The 20,439-nt window shown below is 41.0% G+C and overlaps 1 protein-coding gene across 2 annotated transcripts in view; it reads left to right on the top strand.

Annotated features, from left to right (window-relative positions):
• chl1a (cell adhesion molecule L1-like a) overlaps positions 1-20,439 on the top strand; it is a 50,636-nt gene that overhangs the window by 13,878 nt on the left and 16,319 nt on the right. The window contains exons 1-22 of one of the 2 annotated variants that reach the window (XM_070909661.1): positions 1,304-1,425; positions 3,615-3,790; positions 4,202-4,310; positions 4,462-4,640; positions 4,754-4,876; positions 6,478-6,648; positions 7,011-7,049; positions 7,258-7,372; positions 7,490-7,671; positions 7,789-7,923; positions 8,835-8,975; positions 10,298-10,409; positions 11,171-11,337; positions 12,267-12,432; positions 12,996-13,120; positions 13,330-13,434; positions 15,127-15,324; positions 15,692-15,762; positions 15,849-16,071; positions 16,991-17,106; positions 18,734-18,938; positions 19,732-19,854. In XM_070909661.1, the coding sequence (XP_070765762.1) occupies positions 3,709-3,790; positions 4,202-4,310; positions 4,462-4,640; positions 4,754-4,876; positions 6,478-6,648; positions 7,011-7,049; positions 7,258-7,372; positions 7,490-7,671; positions 7,789-7,923; positions 8,835-8,975; positions 10,298-10,409; positions 11,171-11,337; positions 12,267-12,432; positions 12,996-13,120; positions 13,330-13,434; positions 15,127-15,324; positions 15,692-15,762; positions 15,849-16,071; positions 16,991-17,106; positions 18,734-18,938; positions 19,732-19,854 (2,887 nt within the window). In that variant the 5' untranslated portion in view covers positions 1,304-1,425; positions 3,615-3,708. Of the gene's footprint in view, positions 1-1,303; positions 1,426-3,614; positions 3,791-4,201; positions 4,311-4,461; positions 4,641-4,753; positions 4,877-6,477; positions 6,649-7,010; positions 7,050-7,257; positions 7,373-7,489; positions 7,672-7,788; positions 7,924-8,834; positions 8,976-10,297; positions 10,410-11,170; positions 11,338-12,266; positions 12,433-12,995; positions 13,121-13,329; positions 13,435-15,126; positions 15,325-15,691; positions 15,763-15,848; positions 16,072-16,990; positions 17,107-18,733; positions 18,939-19,731; positions 19,855-20,439 lie in introns of those variants that run through there. The other variant, XM_070909660.1, reaches the window with a different exon arrangement.

Below are 20,439 nucleotides of genomic sequence, written 5' to 3'. Positions count from 1 at the left end.
AAAAGGTCCATTTGAAGTGATGACAAATGGCTTAAATGGACTGCGTAATTATGTCCAGCCATTCTGCCCTGACAGTGACTTTATGTTGAACTGCAGGCAAGTCTGAATCAGTCACTGGTTTAAAAGTAACAGTCGAGAAAGTGTAGCTTCCTAATTAATGTCAGTTTTTTTAATCCGCAAATAAATAGACACAAAAGCAAGAAGACACTTCTAATTTGTTTATTAGGCCGAGCAAATGCAGTTAAGATTGTCTTCCCTCCAGAACGGCTCACTAAAGCTTTCTTTAAAACCATTCTTCACTATAAATTATCTCAGGGTAAGACTAGCAGGGTGCTTGCACTGCCTAATTTCAGGCTTTAAAGTACTGAGGCTGTGAATGTCAACTCCTTTTCCTGCTGGTTGGATGACCCTGCAGGGCAGTGTGAGCATTGCTTACCCCTTTGGTGCAGTCACTGTCTCCATTAGGCTTAGAAAATTATGTTGTGGATACAATCTCCATTATTCCTAATACAACGCAGATCTGGAAACAAATTGGAAAACACTTTAAATTCAGGTCAGTGTCTGTTGTGCTACCTGTATCGCAAATCCCTGCTTATAAATGGGGCCTATTGAGAGAATTACAAATAGATAACATTGCCAATCTCTGCATAAAAGGGGTATTTAGGTTGTTTGAATAGCTGCAGGAGAAATGCAGATCGTACTGAGTCGTTTCTTTACATATCTCCAGATAAGAAACTATGCTTGCCCGATAAAAACCTTTAAAAGAAAATGGCCTTCCGTCAAGAACATCATGTCTATTTCAGGCATGTTCTCCCATGGCCTCCATCTATGAATACCCTGGAGCACTGCATGGAAATTAAAGTACACTTCCACAAAAGCTCCGGTCCTCTCAGAGAAGATGACTCCCTTCCCTTTTCAATGCAGCTGAGACAAATTGCATCAAATTCATTGAGCCGGAGCTGGGTGTAAATGGGCGTGCATAGCTTGCGGAGGGCAGGATGGAGGGATCCAGGAAAAAAGGGAGAGAGACAGAGGGAGAGACATGCCTGTACTTCCTCCATTCCTTCCATTCTGTAATGCTCACTGAGTGGCCCCGCAGTGCAGGCTTTGTCCCAGTCATTGTCTCAGGCTTAGAGAGCCTCTTTGCCAAGTGAGAGGCTTTGGCGACATATGTCACTTCAGTGAGTCTCCTGTCGCTCCTTTAGCTGCTTGAGTGGAGGGGCGGGCAGGGAGGCGTGTCTGTGCGCCAGGAGAGGAGCGACGTGGGGTGGAGGAGGAGGGACATGTCAGAGATGTTGGTTCAGAGAGAGTTGTTGGAATAATCCCTTGATGGTCCGGTGCCACACTTTTTCTAAGGGCTTGTAGCACAGCTGCCTTGGGCCTCTGCTAGAGGTGGACTTAAGATGTGGAATGACTCAAAAACCAGTAAGTATTGTCCACTTCATGAAAAGTGTGCTGTAATAATTAGTCCCTGGGAAATGGTTTCTTTCTGTACTTACTGTATATTATGTATTTGAGTAGAATGACGTGTGTACAGATAATCTCTGCATTACTTTGCAGTCTGTACTTTGCAGCTACACTTACAGGGGTGCTGGATTGTACTGAGTTTGAGTTTAAAGAAAGGGAGTGGGTCATTGTATACAGAGTGAGTTGGCAAGGATTACTCATGTAGTAGTCGCACTCTTAGTGCCTTGGCCAACTATTGGCTCAGGAAACACAATCCCTGCGGATTTGCGGCTATGATCTGCCATGTGTTCAGGTAATAGATCCTTTGCTCCCATAACAAATGCTTTGTTATCTGTTTACATAGGGACTCCACCTCATTTTACGCTCTAAAGATTTTGCCTTTTCAACAGATCGTGTCAGCTTTGTTTGAGTTATCATTTAAGTGGCAGGTTTGCAGATCTCCTCGTGCATATGAAGCTTAGTACTCTGCCTACCCAACATGGTGCTTTGGGTGTGCACCAGGCAGTGGATTTGCTGCACATGAATGAAAGTCGCTTGTTTGGTTGTTGCCGTGTTGCCAGGATCAACATGAATCTGGATAAAAGGCCCCACTTCTCATGTCACTGGTGGACTGTGGGCCACTGCATGCATGCTCTGCTGGGCTGATGTGGTTTTCTGTCTGTGACATAAATCACAACACTGTCACCAAAGTTTTTGCTTATGCCTGTACAAAAGTACTGTAGGTGGTCTCTAATGCAAACCTGTATCTGTGTGTGCAGGCATGTGTGTGTGTGTGTGCCTCTGTGTGTGAAGTGCAGTATACAATAGCAGCAGACAAAGAATGAGAGAGGCTTACAGCTTCATTACATCATGAAAATGTACGTTTACTCCACTGGAGCAAACATCTAACCAGCTTTGTTTACCATTCAATCCGGCGGAAGATAATCACGAAAAGCCCTTATTGCAAATAATACTCACAATCTCTCAATTTGTTTAATTGATTCTAAATTCAAGCAGCTTAATCCTGCATCTAGTCTACAACAATCACTACATTAACCTTTCTCACTAAGACGGGACAACACATGCAGCTTTGTGTCCTTAGAAGAACCCTGAGTAGCACTCAGTCATTGTTAAGCAGCGCACTGTATGACTGCTCGAGCTCCCCGCCTTCATTCTCCTGATAGCAGGATTAGCTAGAGGGTGAACCCATTTGGCATTGCCCGTGCTGCTGCCACAGTCTCAGCACTGTGGAAACTAAGCCGTGAAATACTGACGGCTTAGACCAATTTAAAGTCTGCCATCTTGGATCTAGCGATCGTAGCAGACAGCAGCTTTGTGCCAGTCAGGTTTACTGTAAGCATGCCATGCTGATGCCACCAGCCAGGCTTTACAGTTCAAAGGGTAATCTCCAGACAAGTGCTCTGCTGTGTTGTGCTACGACATCACAACAATGAGGGACAACTGACTCTGAAGTGTCCTCACTGGGAAATTTTACATCAGTTAAGCACAGGTTCTTTAAATGGGCCTTATTGCAGAACTTCAAACTTTGGTATTTAATGTGCAAATGGAACGAATGTGATTATTTTAATTAAAGTAAAACATGAAGGGTTTTAGACATTTAATTATTTAGTCCATTGCTATTATTTAGTCTCTACTACTCCTCTGTGGCTGTTCTGCCTTTGAGTGCTAAGCCTTCAAATTCATTCAATAAATGCCCTTTATGTGATCATTTACATCTACATTTACAATACTCCACAAAGAACATTATTGTTTCTCTGAGGCACAGCACATTTGCAATGAACTTATCAAAACAGAACAGAAGGAATCTTTAATCTAACACTGCAAATTATATGTGTTTGACGGGTTTTTATGTTGTTAGATCTTATTTAGGCATTTGCCGTCTGGCTTTCTTTACTTTCACTTTGCAGTCAGCCACGCTGTATAAAGTGCCTGTTTTCAACATGGCTACCTTAAGTGTGATTATCCGCAGCCCATTTAGAGCTAAGCAACTCTCCCTCTGTGATGTTCAATCAGTGGTGCATTTCCGTGATTAGAACTGAGGCGTGCCTCTTTTTTGACCACCGTTGGCCAAACCGTTGTTTTTTTCCCCAAGTTGATTTGTCAGTTTATGACCATGTTTTTTTTTAATCTTATTCTGACTCTTCCAGGTCCTCTGTGCCTTACAAATTCCAAGTGACGCCAGCTGATCTGCATCAACACATTCTCCTGATCTCTACTGTCTCCAGTAACCAGTGGAGGGTGATGAGGCTGGTGGGGAGCCTGCAGCTTGTTCTACTGTTGGCCTTGACCTCCAGGTCCGCAGGCCTCGATATCCCTCTGGAAGGTAGGAGTGTCATGACACTGACTAAGGTTATGTTTACTTAATCACTCCATAATCTCCAGTAAATATGAAGAGTCGATTTACAAGATTTGATTCATATGGAAGGCAAAAAAACGAAACAGGTTGCTTAATGTGTAATATTTAAGTTCCTCTCTCTCTGTTCTAAGTAACATTACATTTATTACAAATGTGCGTTCATAATTTTTTAAAATTATGTCAAGTCAAGTGTTGCATCCAAGATTTCTTTGTTTAGGGCTAAGAATGCTTTGCAGTCAAGTCCTGGTGTGTTATTTTAGTTCAGTGTCTATCTAAGGCACCTTATTTGTCCAGATTATGCAGCGTTATTGGCATAAAACTTTGCCAGTTTAACCTTGTAACTTGATAATTTCGTGTGTATGTGTCCTCATATTATAGTGGAGCAGCCTCCGACCATAATAACTCACACATCTGGTCCCATTATTGCCCTTCCTTTTGACCACACCGTAACCATCAGGTGTAAAGCCAAGGGCAACCCACTACCAGAGTAAGTGACATCAACATCATCAAAAAATAAAAATAAAAACGCTGATTGAGATGAACTGTGAGAAAAGATCATCACTTTCATCAGTTGCACAACTCATTCTGTATATCAGTGATTCACTGATGGAAACCTGCTGTATGTTTTGCTCCAACAGATACAGATGGACAAAAGATGGCGAAGACTTCATCCCTCCTCACGTCATGACAAACAACACAGATGGCACGTTTGTGCTTCACAACAAGCACCTTGTCCAGTTTCAGGGCAGATACCAATGCTTCGCTGCTAACAAGCTTGGGACTGCCATGACGGAGGAGATTGAACTGAAAGTCCCCAGTGAGTAACCATTACATAAGAAGCTCATCTGTCATGTGAAATTGCTGTCTAATGCTTTTGAAAGTCAAAGTTATGTTTTCATGTTGTTTAATGTTTTTTTTTTTTTTGATTAGGTGTCCCCAAGTTTCCGAAGGAGGGAATTGCCCCCATTGTTGTAAATGAGGGAGAGCCAATCACGCTGCACTGTAACCCCCCAGAAGGCGTGGCCCCACGTCAGATCTACTGGATGTCTATTGGTGAGCCAGGAATCAGCTGTTTATGCTTGTCATTTATAAGGTGGATATGTCTGTTGGTTGGTTGACTTCCCACCAAAAACACTCTAAATGTTCTTCAGCTATACAGACTCCTCAAGGCTCTGCGTCACTTTTAGTTGTTTTTCACTTTTGTTACATTGATGGTGCATGGGTGGAAGGGGCCAAACACTGGCCCACCACTGTGGTATTCTTGGTTAAATCCCTGGTTGGTGGGTGCATCCGCCTTAATGGTGTATTCCAGTGAAGACTGTTGCAAAGCAAGCTTCCATACAACCCAGCAGAAGTATTTATACCTGTTTCGAATGGCTACACTCGAACGTGGGTTGAAAAGCCTGCTGTCATAGAGAGGGGTGAGATGCCATGATTTGTACAAATGGGGATAACATGGCACACTTTTGGACAGTCTCTCCTCAAATATATTCAGAGCATGAAATAGAAGTTCAGATCCTGGCTTCTTTCACTCCTCCGCATACCTGTCCAATAACTGGCAAGTTTCTCACAGATGAAAAGAAATAACTGGCGACACCATGTGCGTTGGAAGAGGCACGTCCTCTGGCTGTCCTCACCCTCCACATGCCATCAGTGAAGTGAGCAGTGACAATAATAAGGACAGTTAAGGAAAGGTACACACTAGAGGCCCCTCAAGTTTACTTCACATCAGGGCCCTTCCTCCCACCACTGCCAAAAAGAAGTGCTACCCTGTGTAAAAAGTCACCTCAGTTCTGTCTGAAGTGCTCTGTCAATAGGGGCTGAGTTTTCTGTCCAACCTCTTGAGAGCTCCTCAACCGTCTCTCCAACAAACCTGACTGATGTCAGAAAGAAAAATATCTGAGTTTTTTTTTAGGTGCTCAGAAGGATGGTGCCTAGAGGCATGGGGACAGAGTGAAAACACTTGTGCACTGTTGTTTTAAAGTTTGTTTAAAATCTTAGTGTCTTACTCTTAGTCTTACTTTCACGCATTTATATGTCATGGGATTGTCACAGCAAGCGATACATCCAACATGATAAAGGATACTTTGTATGGTAGTTTGTCTGAAAAATACAAACACATCAGAGGAAACTGATGATGTGCGTCTTCGCTCCCAGCAGAACATCGTGCTCTCTGCATGCGGTCCGAGTTGGAAAAACATTTTTCACTTCGTATTAGTGACCCGTCTGTCCCTCAAGTGCTATGCAACATGAATCAGAGCCAGATATATATATTTTTTTATGAGTTTGCCTTGAAACAACCAATGACTCAAGGCCATGTCTTAAATGAAGCTGTTAAGCGCTGTGAATGGGCTGACCGAGGAGTGACACTGAGCATCACTGACCCGTGAATTAAATCACATATGCTGTCACAGTGCACTTACAGTATGAGTTCACCAGCTCTATACAAGGAAACTCTTCATTTCCATTAATGTGTAGCGCACATGAAGCTACACTGTGTTGCAATTTGTTACCACATGACCTGAGTCTCATTATGAGGTTATTATTGAAATCATTTTTACCTATATTTGAGAAGTTCTGTCCAATTTGTGCTTTATACACAGACATTGCCGACATTGATAGCATATCATTGATACAAATATGCTCTTTTCCAGGTCTCCAGCACATTAAGCAGGATGAGAGGGTTTCCATGGGCATTGATGGCAACCTGTACTTCTCTAATGCCTTACAGAATGACAGTCGTCCGGACTACTGTTGCTATGCTGCCTTCCCCAGAATACGCACCATCGTCCAGAAATCTGCCTTGGCTGTCGTGGTCAAGAACTGTAGGTTTACAAAGGAGTCTGTGTAGCTTTAACCCAAAATACAGCCAGCTGTACTACTGTAGCTACTGTTTTTTTTTAATTATGACAGGACAGATCCCTGAGAAGTTAAAATACAAACAAATGATACAAATCAGTACAGCCCTTTTTCCAAAAGTGTGAGAAGAAAACATTTGGCATGAGTTTCCAGGTATTTTTACTGTTCTATTTGAAATATTCCTCCACCGCATACCAAGAAGCAGGGCTTGCCTTGTCATGTTGATGTTCTGCTCTGACGCTGATGGATTGAGCAGTGCATGTCGGTGAAGACAAACCATCACTACCACTGCCAGCGTTATTCTCACTGTATTTTGTTTTCGTTCCAGTGAAACCTGACAATGAATCTGCTGACAGCAGCAATGCCAGTGAGTGATATTCACACATCAAAGCCTTCACAGTAGAAATCAAAAACACGTCTCATATTACGTGAACGGGCAACATAGTCGGTTCATATATGTCGCAAAAGGCTGCAGATAACAGATTGACTATGAGCTTGTGTCTAGATTATGTGGCCATTGATTAAAATTATACATATGACTGATGACTGAAGGAGACTATTCTCTATGTTCAAAGCAGCTGAAGCCCCCCCAGTGAGAATACCTGGCCTGCTGCTGCCCTCTGGTGTTCAGACAGAGAAGGTGCTGTTGAAGGGAGAAAATCTGCTGCTCGAGTGTATACCGCAGGGATAGTATGTATACATGCCGTATCATCACAACTGCAGCCACATTATCACTGTATATAATCAATTATCATACATACTTTACATGTGTACAGGCTCATAACATGCCTGTGTTTCATGTCGTAGTCCCACTCCGACAGTAAGATGGATGAAACTGGGAGACAAGCTGCCACCACGGGCAAAACCGATCAACTTTGGAAAGCTGTTGAGCATATCTGCTGTGGAAGAGAGTGATGGGGGGAAATACATGTGTACAGCCCAAAACTCTGCTGGAGAGGCTGTCCACTACTTTGATGTAATAGTAGAAGGTAGGTTGATTATGCGTGAATTTGTGGGTGTGTTTCAAAGAGAAGGCTGTTGACACAGGGGTGGCAGTTGTTTTGACTCTGACCAACACAGCTCTTCCTCTCATCAACTTCTCCCAGAGCCACCAAAGTGGCTGACAGAGCCTCCTCAGAGCCAGCTGACTGTGATTGGGTCTGATGTTCACATCAAGTGCTCGGTCAGTGGAAAACCACCGCCAGACATAACATGGAGGAGGAATGGAGAAATTTTCAGAGGTGAGTGGGAATAATTCGAGCTGTGGGTTTCTGCATCTTTTGCCACTGGGCAGGAGGAGGAGGAGGAGGAGCTACACCAAACTTCAATCACTCAACCCTGAGTTTAAGTCCACAAGCAGCTGTTCTGCTAGGCGTTCTTCAAAGCTCATGAGACAAGCTTGATTTGTATATTTTCAGAATTTAGAACTCTGAATTGAAGTGCACACTGGTACCATTAAAAGTAATAGTTGTCTTTTCTTTGCTGATTATAAGTAAATGTATGTGAAAAACTTTGTGTTGCAGGGAATGCAACACAATCTTGCAGGAGTGGTGTAGAGGTCAACTGATATATCAGAGGGCTGACATTATAGACTGAAAATGAAACTGCAGTCCATACTATAAATGTTTTTAAGGATTTTATGTGTTCTTAGGATTATTGTTCTTAACTTTGTTGGATATGTGACTTTATCATTATCATTTTATCATTTTAAAATTAATTAAAATAAAAATTTCCAGTGAAATTTACAATCAAACCTTAAGTTTACTGTAATGCCATATTTAATGATTTTCCAGTGTGGATTAATCTGACGATTATTTTCTCCATTAAAAGATTGATCACTTGGTCTATAAAATGTTAGAGAAGTGAAAAATGTCCATCACAGTCTCTTTCAGCTTTAAAAGTCATTTTCTTCCTCTGACCAACAGCCCAAAACCCAAAGATATTCTGTTTATATTGTTATAAAATGGAGAAAAGCAGTAAATCTAGAACCTTATACAGTTAATTAATTATCAGAATTGTTGCCAATTTTCTGTCAACTTTCAAATATTGATGTCAGTGGTAGCCTAAAAAAAACCCATGTTGGTTGTGCTTTGGTGTAGTCTTTGTGAAATGATTTTGATGTTACGTATTTATGTCTGTATGTTGCTGTCAGATGACCCATCTACCAACAAGCGAGTGCTTGATGACACCGTGGTGCTCCATAACGCCAGAGCGGAGGACAGTGCCGTCTACCAGTGTGAAGCCTCCAACATTCATGGCAGTATTCTGGCCAACATTAACATCATGGTCATGAGTGAGTATCACAGCAAGACTTTAGCCCTGCGCAGGCAGCGAGGACATGGTTACTTGCTGGTGGCCGCTTTTATCAAGTGCACCCCAGTCTGAGAAATGTTGTGTGGGCTCAATAGCATTTCATAGTTCCTTTAGATTTTGAGGTGGTTAATTATTTCTACAAACATTGTTTTATCTGATCCCAAACGATGTCATGACCCATTATCGTCCTGGAAGCAATACCTGGGCAGCAACAGTCTTTAAGTAATGGATCCTTGGATTTATATTAGATACAGCCATTATTTCGCTCTTCAACCTGTTGGCATGAATGAGGAGTTTTCCCCCTTAGCTGAAATCTAGCTGGATCTTCTATTTATTGTAGTATTCGTTAGAAGTTATATGGTAAATGGCTGCATTTATATAGCACTTTTATCCAAAGCACTTTACAATTTGCCTCTCATTCACACACACACACACACACACACACACACACACACACACACACCATGGAAGGCACTGGCCTGCAATTTCGGGGTTCAGTGTCTTCAACATGCGGACAGGAGAAGCAGGTGATCTAAACTCCTACCCTGTGATTGGTGGACGACCTGTTCTACCTCCTCAGCCACATCCACCTTTATTTTATATACTACCTTGAACAAAAATCCCAGGCAGTCAGTCAGTCCCCTCTCAGATTATATGGCTCGAGTATTTTGTTAGCATGTCTTACTGTGTGCTTTATGTATATGTGAGTAGATGTTAACTTGAATGGAGGTTTACCTAATAAAGAGACTCAATGCAATCTCTCAAACTCAAAGATACTGCGTTTATTATCATAAAAGACCAAGAAAACCAGCCAATATTCACATTTTAGAAGGTAGAACTAACACATTTTTTAACATTACTTTGTTAATGGATTATATAGTTATATAATAGTTGCCAATGAATGTTCTGTCAATTGATTAATTGACTAATAATTTCAGCTCCATACTCGACTAACTTGAGTTAGTCTGCTAAAAACAGTAATATTAAATAAAAAGTGATATTAGATTGTTTTTTAAAAAGGATATATAGTCTTTATCTAGACATATGGAAGGAACCACACGCCTTGTTGGGCAAGTTTATATTCCTCGATTTTTAATCTCACTTCGGCACGTCAGCCCTCTTGAAATGTGTTACACCTCTTGAAGTGTTGCAAGAGGTTGTGATGCTTGTGCCTCTGTCTGAAATATATCTGCATTGTCAGTCATCTATTCTGCTGCCCGTATTTCTCGAGAAAATAAATCTCATGGGCAGTAACTTGACATTTGAGCAGCTGTGATCTCTCCTCCTTCCCATTGCTCTTAGATATGGCTCCTCGGATACTGACACGGGACTACCAAGAGTACGCTGTAGTGCTAGGAGGGGACGTCACCATGAACTGCAGTGTTTTCAGCTCTCCACCATCCAACATCACTTGGTAAGTGATGCAGGGAGAAGAGGTTTTAGTGTCACAGAACATTTTGACACATATTTTTAAGACAGAAGAACTTCACACCTCCATTCAGTGTGATGTGTTTTCTTCAGTTAACAATGGTTTTATTTATGCCTTTACATCACTGTGTCTGTGCTGTAGTCTAAAGAAGGATCCAGAGCACATGCGGTATCACAGCAGTGAGTCATGCTATTAATCCCACACTGCTTCAGGTGTCTGCATGACATAGTCTGATGTTGACACTTATGTCTGTTTAATGAGATAATCCTCTTCTGTTCCTTGAAATTGGGCTAATTAAATCCTGTGAACTACCACTGCAGCTCTGCTACAGTTCTACAAAAGGGAAACAGGATCTCAGGCAGTCCATGACAAAACACTTTACAAAGACCCTCACAATATTAGGATAGTGCTTCTGATCCTATTAGATGATATTCCACTATTCCAACCAACTATACCCTCATACGAAACCAAAGCTTTACTTCAGTGTTAGTTAGCAAAAAATACATTTCAATCAATTGAAATTCAAAGGTAAAAATAATGTATAATAATATATGACATAATGAAGATGACATCTATGGAAGAGAAATTTCCCCCTGACATGACAGTGAAATGGACGTGACAAACTCAAATCCGACCTAAACCAACTGAAACTGTAATGTAGCAAAACCTTAACTGGGAAATGCACTTCTGCTGTCGGATAAGTTGTACAAACACTCACAAACAGGTGTGAAAACTTTCTCTCCAAGGACCAAAGACAAGACTTCAGAAACCATCAAGGGCAAACGATTTGTTGCTCTCGAGAACGGATCTTTGCCAGTCATCGGTGCCAAAAAAAACAACAGCGGGATATATGTGTGTGCTGCCTCTAACGCGGAGGGCTGGTCAGCTGTCACTGCTGTGCTGGATGTGAAAGGTATCTCAGCAACATGATTAGTGCTCTCTTAAGCAGGAGTAGTACTAGTCCCTGCATACAATTATTCATTAAAGGGCCAGTTCACCCCAATGACGAACAGTTTTCAAATGTTTCTATCTGCTTGGCTAGACTGGAGGTGGGGGAAAAAGTTATTTTGTTATTCAGGTGAATTGACCCTTTAAAATTAAAGTCAACAAAAGTGTGTTTGTGTTATAACCACACTTGGTCTAGTAGTTGTAACACTGATACATTGCTCAATAGAAGGTCATGGAGCCCCTAAAGTACCATAAGGTGATATTTTTTATCTTTTGCCCGCAAGAGAAAAAAATATCACCTTATGGGACTTTAGGGGCTCCGTAGAAGGCTATGTGCAAAGCAACATAAGAGAAACAGTGTTATGTGGTTTGACATGAAACCTGCAAGTTTAAGATCTGGAAGGTAGAATCCTCTTTATTTATTTTCAACATGCTCTGCTGCAAATGATCAAGTAGTTAAAACGAGGTGGTCAGTCTCTGTCAGAAACATGCTTGTGCTGAAAAACTAATAAATATCTTAGCATCTAGACTTTAAATGCATCTTTCATTGGTGTTATAAAAAGATGCAGCACAAATAATGATGTGGTGGAACATACTTGTAAATATATTTTCATGGACGTTTCATAAATGCAGATTACCATGAAAATTTATGGAGAAATATCAAGACCCATTCCATTTTGATTACTCATTTCGCAAATCAAAGAGGCAGTTACTTCGAGAAAGACTCTTTTATAAAGTAAATAATTTGGCTCAACTTCAAATATTCACGTCTTATTTGAAGCATGCAGGAATTATCCGGCTCCGGTTCTAGCCTAACAAGACAAATATCATTATCTTATCTCTTTAATGAATGTTCTTTCGTCTGTGGCTTTTTTTCTTCTTTCTCATCTTTAGACCCCACGAAAATAGTAGATCCACCTCAGGACGTGCAGATCATCAGTGGGACCACGGCCCAGTTGATATGCCAGGCGGAGTATGATAAAAGCCTGCTGGGCACCTTTGAGGTGGTGTGGAGTAAGGATGGGGAGGAGATTCCACTTTCTTTTGAGGAAAATTCCAGGTAGGTGGCTGTGGTTTGATCATGTTTTCCATTAGTTTTCAGGCGGTTTGTGTTTAAGATGGCTTTGTTCAGTGTCTTTATCTCTATGCTAATGCAAGCGAAGAAAAAACGCATGAAAACTCCCTGAAGCTTTGTTCTTTATCCTCATCAGTAGAGGGTCAAAGACGGCGGATTTTGCTGGTCTTTTGTCAGCTTGGAGAATTGATTGGTTACCTCTGCCAAGGAGGTTTTATTTTTGTTTGCCTGGTTATTAGGCTGTTTGTTATCTAAACAAAAATGCTAAATGGAAAGTTAGGCCATAGCACAAACTACTGTGCTTACTTGAATGAAGAAAATCTGCCACATACAAACCATGATTGTCTATCACTATGTGCATTTTGATGCGGATCCAGACTGAGATGTAGATGAAAAAAAACTTTCCCTATTGTTAAAATCAATAGCACCGTTAAGGATTGTGCAGCTTTGGTTGAGCTGCTGTATCTGCTCACTGAGTACTGTCTTCTTGATTGATTGATTGAATTTACGTTCCAGCTATATACTTACAAATGTGCTTATATGTTCAGGTATTTTGCGGGCGATGGCATGCTGCAGATCATGAATGTGAACCTGAGTGATGAGGGCATATACACATGCATTGCTAGAACCAGCCTAGATGAGGACAATGCCACTGCACTACTCATCGTACTGGGTAAGAGGGTTTGTAAATAATATAGTATAGAATATCATTCATTATTGATCACACATTCTTTGGAAGAGCTTAGAATATAGTGATATAAATAATTCAAAACATGGTGTTGCATTGTGGTTTGAATGACTTAAACCTTCCAGATATTTTTGGTATTAGATTGACAGTTGCTACTAAACATCTAATGTTGTTGTACGTATTTTGTGTTGCAGACATTCCAGATGCTCCACAAAATGTAGAGATAGCTGAACTTAAGAGTCCGAGAAATGTTCGCCTGTCTTGGGTACCTGGGAGTGATCACAACAGCTCTGTCACAGGTAAAAGTTAATGTAGAAGAAGCAGAAAATCTGAAGTCTGAAAGGGGGCGGAGGGTGCTAAATAATGCAACAGAGAAACGACATTTACTCAGCGATCATCAACAGTTGCTTGTATACCGTGTCCTATTGTGACAGTCAGTCATTGCACTTTAGTTTACAGCCTACATAATGTTGTAATTACTGTGAAGTTGTGGTGCAATTACAAAATAGTGAGTTAATTAGGCGTCTGGGTGCATCCCTAAGACACACCCTGGCAAATATAATAGAATATAGTACAATAGAAGAGATTCCAACTTTATTGTCCAACAAGAGCTGGAATGTTGTCTTCACCACAGAGACAATAAATAACGTAATAGCATGTAGATAATGAAACAAACAAACACACACCTGATCACTGTTGACCACTAACTAAACTTCTTTTACAAGTTGATTGCTACGAATATCTGTGAAGTGCTGAGGATCCTGGCAGGGAAGCTCGTGTCTCATTTACGCTTCAAAAAGGGACTCATTATTTTTGGAACTGAGTGATGATGAGAAGTTATATCAATTTATAAATGTCTCCCCTTGTAGGCTTTTAATGTTTCTTAGCTTTGGTATGTGTTATCTTTGATCAGAAATTAGAATAGACGTGTGGCGACGATCCTTTTGTAAGACTGAAATGTCATTTTATTTGTTTAATTAAACATCTTGGAGCAGCAGACATCAGTTGTGAGGCCAGCTCTTTTCTAAACGATATCTCTGTATCACACAGTTTGGCTCAGCACCAGGTGGATGTGTGCAGAAATATTCATTTGTCTCAGAAATTGCCAAAAGCTATGACTGTGTCTGAAATCACTCCCTTGTTTACTCATTTATTATTGCATACATGATAAACAGTCAGTCGGGTACTCTTAGCGAGCAGTTAACTGAGACACTTATGAATCATCATCATTTTCGACACACTTACAGGTGAAGTGTTGCATAACTAATTTACACATCTGTCATTTCAGGAACAAGGATGAAGCTATGCATTAGGGGACTTTTAGTTTAGTTAAAGCTGCAATAACTTGTTTCTTTGGCCACTTGGGGACAGTGGAAACAAGTTGTGAACACAACATTTAAGTTGATATGGTGAACTTGTTAGCAAATGGTTGTTTATTTACACAACCAGCTTTTTCAGAGCAACATTATCATTTATTTGGAGTCGTGTTTCTCGCCACCTGATGAGCGTAAATCCAATATTCACTCGTTTTACTCTGTTTGTGGTCTCCTCCAACTCCTGAGGGAAATATGTGGCTCTTTAGCAGCTAAATGCTTCGCTATGTTCACCAGCTAGTCACTAACTATGGCTGTCTTTTGTTTGGTGCTGAGCAGGTAGTGTACAGTGGTTTTTTTTAGTGCTTTTTCGCTGAACAGCTGCATCTGAAAACGGCGCTTCAAGAGCAGTGAGAGTGAACTAAAACAGCACTGGACAGCTAAACAGTGAGCTCCGTAATGCTGAGGAGAGCTGCAGATTCTCTGTAGGTTTCATCACAACCCGTTTTTCATCGTAACATTGTTTTTTTCAAAAAGATTTTAGCCGCTTTAAAATTGTTTTTTATTACAATGTGGAACTTTTTAAGTGTACTATAATTTTACATTTGCACAATATGGCAAAAAATGAATACTGCATAATGACTGAATGTGTGTCTCCTGTCTCCCTCACGAGCACAGAATTTATAGTGGAATATGAGGAGAGCCAATGGGAGCCTGGCAGGTGGAAGGAGCTACAGAAAGTCCCCGGTAACCAGGCAACAGCCGAGCTGGCACTACACGGACACCTTAACTACCAGTTCAGAGTGTATGCTGTTAATGCCGTTGGCCCTGGACCCCCCAGTGAGCCCACTGAGAGATACAAAACACCCCCTGCCGGTGAGCCTCGCTCCCTATAATTAACATTTGTGTTGTGGTTATCCGTCGTTTGTGAAAGCTTGCAAAGTTTTAACATTTCCTTTGAAATGTGCAGAGAGGTGCTGTGTAGAGAGGCCAGCCTTTGGCCACAGGACTTTGTAGCAGCAAGCCCTTATAGCCGCCAAGTATTAGCATCAGCACATGTTGCTGCTTAACCCTGGCTCTCATTTGAATATGCGCATTTCATGTAAGAATAATAATAATAATAATAATAAATTTTATTTATAGAGGGCTTTTCAGGGTACTCAAAGACACTTTACTTGAGTTTAAATACTCATAAAAAGCAACAAAACGTGTTAATATATGATTTTATAACTTCTCCTCAAAGCTCCTGATAGGAACCCAGGAAACATCAAAATTCAAGGCCATCTTCCTCATCAGATGGACATTAGCTGGGAGGTAAGAGAAAGAGAATGTGTATCTATAAGATTGTACACTAAAAAACATTACAGTATGGAAGTCATCATTACTCTGTCCTGTTGTAGCCACTGTGGCCTATCGAACACAACGGCCCTGGCCTCGAGTACAAAGTGAGCTACAGGAAACTGGGGGTGGAAGATGACTGGAGGGAGCATCTGGTCAAAAGACACTCCTTTGTCGTGAGGAACACGTCCACTTTTGTCCCCTACGAGATAAAAATTCAGAGCAGGAACAGCCATGGCTGGGGACCCGATCCTAAAGTTGTTAGTGGTTACTCTGGAGAAGACGGTGAGTTATACACTTAATACTTCCTGTACTGTGTGAATTCATGCCATTCATATATTTAATTCAGAGTTTTAGTACATATGTGCAACTCACTTCACTTCTGCTGTTTCATTAAACCATACCCTTAGGCTCAACTAGCACATGTAGCTGTTGTTTTGCTCGTGACTCACTGTGAACTTTTTGTGTTATTGTATCCCACCCTGTCATCAGTCGTCTTTTGGCATTGTCTGCGGGAAAATGTGTCAGGTTAAGTTCTTTCCTTTTTCTTTTCCTTTTTGCCCATTGTTTTAACCCCTGTGCAGGTGTGCAGTAGTGACTTTTCCTCCCCTCTGAAAAAGAAAAAAAGAAAAGAAAAAACCCATTGCTGAATCCAGCAGGTGGCAGATAACCTTTGTAGAGCAGAGGGATGTCAAATTTCCACTTCTGTCTCAGAAGCTGTGGGAGATTTGACAGATCACGACACACTGTAGACCTACTGAGGCACAATGGCTGCTTCCCTCTCTAGTGTCTGCTGTGCTTCTATCCTTTCCTACTACCTATACAGTAACACGTAGAGAAGAGAATATTGAGAGCATTTTAATTTCATGTTTGGTGTTGTATTTGTCACTGCTGAAAGTAGAAAAAAACAGCTTTGACGCTGCCTCATTTGGTGTCCAGCTTCACTGTTTTTATTTACCCCCTTCACCAGCAACAGATCATTTCTGCACAGCCTAAACCCGGAAGAATATACATAACAGCTCAGACCATCTAATTAGGCTGTTTTGTGCAACAGGGTTATTTTATTGTTTCACTTACTGTGTCTTTTTCTGTACATTTTCTTTCCTTATACATGTTTAATGGTGGTGTTAAAGAGTCTCTGCAAAAGTGGCCTGTTGTTTGCAGTATGTCTGTATTCCTGACCTCCCACCTGTGTGTTCTTCAGTCCCTACTGCAGCACCGCGGGATATAGCCGTGGAGGTGATCAACACCACTGTTCTGAGAGTTAGCTGGACCCCGGTTCCGCCTGCCACAGTGAGAGGTCATCTAGGGGGCTATGACGTAAGTGTTTGTGGTCTTGAAGCTTGATTTCTTTCACACTACATTATATAACTGAAGAGTTTCAGTGGCTAAACACAACCAGCTAAACAAGCAATGATTTTGTAGCACAATACAGTAATTACTTGATGTTTATATGAGATTGATACAAAGAGGTAATTACAGTTAATATCATGAGATCATGTACATGTATGTGCAGTAATGACCTAATATTGACTTGGTAATCAGGCCTATGCAGAAATTACTGGTTTTTGCGTTGCTACCTGCCATTAGTTTCTAGATAATACTGGTGCAAAAAGATAATGAGCTGCGGTTGGCACAACTTTGTGACAAGCAGACTAATTAACTGTCACTAAAGAATACCTAATATTTACTACATATTTATATAGTTTTTACTGTAATCCAACATAAAGTGCTATCAAGGTTTTCTTTTAAGTAACAACCATTATTTTCATAATCCTGGAAGGACAGCAGGCCCGGTGCAATTAGATCTTTATTCCAGCTCATTTTTTTTCTAATTCTCATTCTGTTAGATTTTTCTTGTCTAACCGCTTTTCACTCACCTGGCTTCAGTGTGTCATAACCATATCAACCAAAGACAGCTCCCCAGGAAAGAGACCCAACTCACGGTTTTGTCTTTTATAAGTGACCTTTTCGACCAATACAGTAAGTGCAAACAAATGGTTTAATGGGCAGGATACAGCTGACACAGAGACACAAAAATGTTCATTATGGGATTGCACAGCCGTGAATCTTCTTGTTTTAGGTGCTATATCTATAGCAGGCTTAGCCCTGGTATAGATATTTTTAAGCAAAGCCTCCACAGAATGTGATTATATAGCCGAACTGGACATTATGAGTGACACATTTATAGTACTTTTAAAGCACAGTGCTCACTCTAAAAATAAAGTTATATGGCAGTTGAATTTGACAAATGTATATCTGGTAGGGTCGTAGTTGTTATAGTAATGAGCACATAGAGAAAGATTATTCCCTGAAATTGTAATGGTTTAAGATTTTGTGAGGTTCGCCCCTTTCTGAGCCGTGTACCTTTTCTGGTGAAATGATTTTGTCATTAGTTCGGTAAGAAACAGCAGTGTGCCACCTGGGGAGGATGAACCCAACAATGAGATTTCTGCATGTGCTCGCAGATGCACCTCCGTTTTGAGGGAAGTAGTTGTAGACTTGTGAAATAAGTAAGAAATAAGTTCACAAATTACATTTTTGCAGGCTGTTGTGTTTTTGCATTTAGTTTTTTAAACTAATATGACACAATACCTGTAAAAAGAATGCTTTTTAGCACATTTTTCCTTCCTTCACTCTGTATACTGTATACTGTAGGTGTAAAATTTTGTGGACGACACAGCGGTTGACAATGTGACAATGACAACATAGATCTGTTTTAACACATAACATCTGTTGAGGTGATTGTTAAAAAAAGCTGCATCTCAGATTCACAGTTCAAATGTGATGTTGGATTTCAGATATCTGCCTCATTAAAGGGGAAACCAGGCATTAATTGCTGCTCCTCAAAGTATTCTATTTCACAGTTCTGTCTCACTCTCTCCCTCCTCTCCTGTGGTCTGTTCAGACTTGTTCCTCACCATTGTCCATTAATTCTCTCTCACAGGTTCACTGGTCGAGACAACGGAGTCTACTGAATCCCAACAAGATTTTAGATGAGCGCCACTCCCTGTCTTTCGCTGGGAAGAGGACTCACGCAATCGTGCCGGGCCTCGAACCTTTCTCCGAGTACAGACTCACTGTCAACGTTTTCAACAAGAAGGGCAATGGACCCAACAGTGACCCAGCCACTTTCAACACTCCAGAGGGAGGTGAGGTGACACAGACATACATTGGTGGACATTTAAAGTGTCCAAATGAATTTTAACAACAGCACACATTTTACTTACATTGAAGTCCGTCGCCTTCCACTCAAAAATGTGTTTTGCTTGTTGTTACTTCACTTGGATCTTTGTGCTTCACTGTGTGGAATAATAATGTGCAGAGTTTGACACTAGAGGGCTGTTTTCACATGAATCTGCTGGAGGACGAAAATGTCTCTGTGCTCACCTTAAATCAAGGGCTTAAGGCGTTCACCTATAAGCATGATTTTGTGACATCACACAACTAGTTTGGAAATAAGTGTGATGTGACTTGAAAGCTCCCACGCACATAGACTAAGAATGGACTTTCCAGTGAAGTAGGAGACATTTTGTGTCCAGTAGTTAAACTTTAGAAAGGAAAAACATTTGCATATTCAGATTCTGGATTTTTTAAAGAGGGAGAAGTAGTTAATTTAACTTTATGTGGAAAAAACACATCAGACACAATTAATAATTCAGTATTTTATATATGTTTCAAAACATGTCTGGGCGAGAAGAGAGAACGAAGAAGTTGTCAAAGGCAGCATGGTTGCAAGTTTTTCATGAAAATAGGTGTTGTCAGATGACAAAGCTGCTTAATACAGGCAAACAGCCATATGCTATGCCAGAAAAAATATGAAACATGAGAGACTTAACTTATTTGGACATGACTGTTATGATTCAACACCCTGATGTCATTTTTAACTACCTTTTAAATAAATAAAAAGCAGTAAATGCATTAACATTACCATCATTTTCATAGTTCCTGAGCAAGTGCCCATCCTGACCGCCTCCAACGCCCAGAGAGACTCCATTTTGCTGGTATGGGGCCCACCGCTGGAGGCCAACGGCATCCTCGCTGGTTATCTCCTGCAGTACCACCTCAGTATGTACACACTCACACACATACACACACACATACAATGTTGTTTGATTGATTATTCACTGACTTATACAGTGTAGACCTTTGGTCCTCTGCAAGGTTTTTCATTAATAGATTTCTCTTTGCTGTAGCTCAGTGCTTTGTCTGTGGTGTGAGGCTTCGTGGGCGAAATGTGAGCTACAGTGTTGGTGGAGAGTAGGTGAGAAAAGATCAGGTCGGAGGGGAGGAAGTGTGGAGGGGGTGTATCTGAAATACTACAGTTTACCTTTGAGCCTACAGGTTTGATGAGAGTTTGATAAACCTGACAACATACGGCGTATCCGATCATCAACTCTTCTTCCCTTTTCTCTGCTCTGTTGTGTTATCATACCAGGACACTAGGTTGCACTGTTTAACACTGAACCCTCCACGATGGTCTGCAGCAGCTACTTCAGATTGTGGTTTGACAGTTTCTTATCTCGTATCCTCCTGGACTGCAGGTTCTCTTCCAAAAGGATCATTTAAGTCCCAGTGCTGTTTTTTTTTTTTCCTACAAATTTCTTCAGCATTCATCACTCAGAAGCATTTCAGCAAGCGAAGCCCCACCTT

This window comes from Enoplosus armatus, chromosome 8 (genome assembly GCF_043641665.1).
Source record: "Enoplosus armatus isolate fEnoArm2 chromosome 8, fEnoArm2.hap1, whole genome shotgun sequence".
NCBI classification, from domain to species: domain Eukaryota; kingdom Metazoa; phylum Chordata; class Actinopteri; order Centrarchiformes; family Enoplosidae; genus Enoplosus; species Enoplosus armatus.
This window is presented reverse-complemented; position numbering and strand designations above follow the sequence as displayed.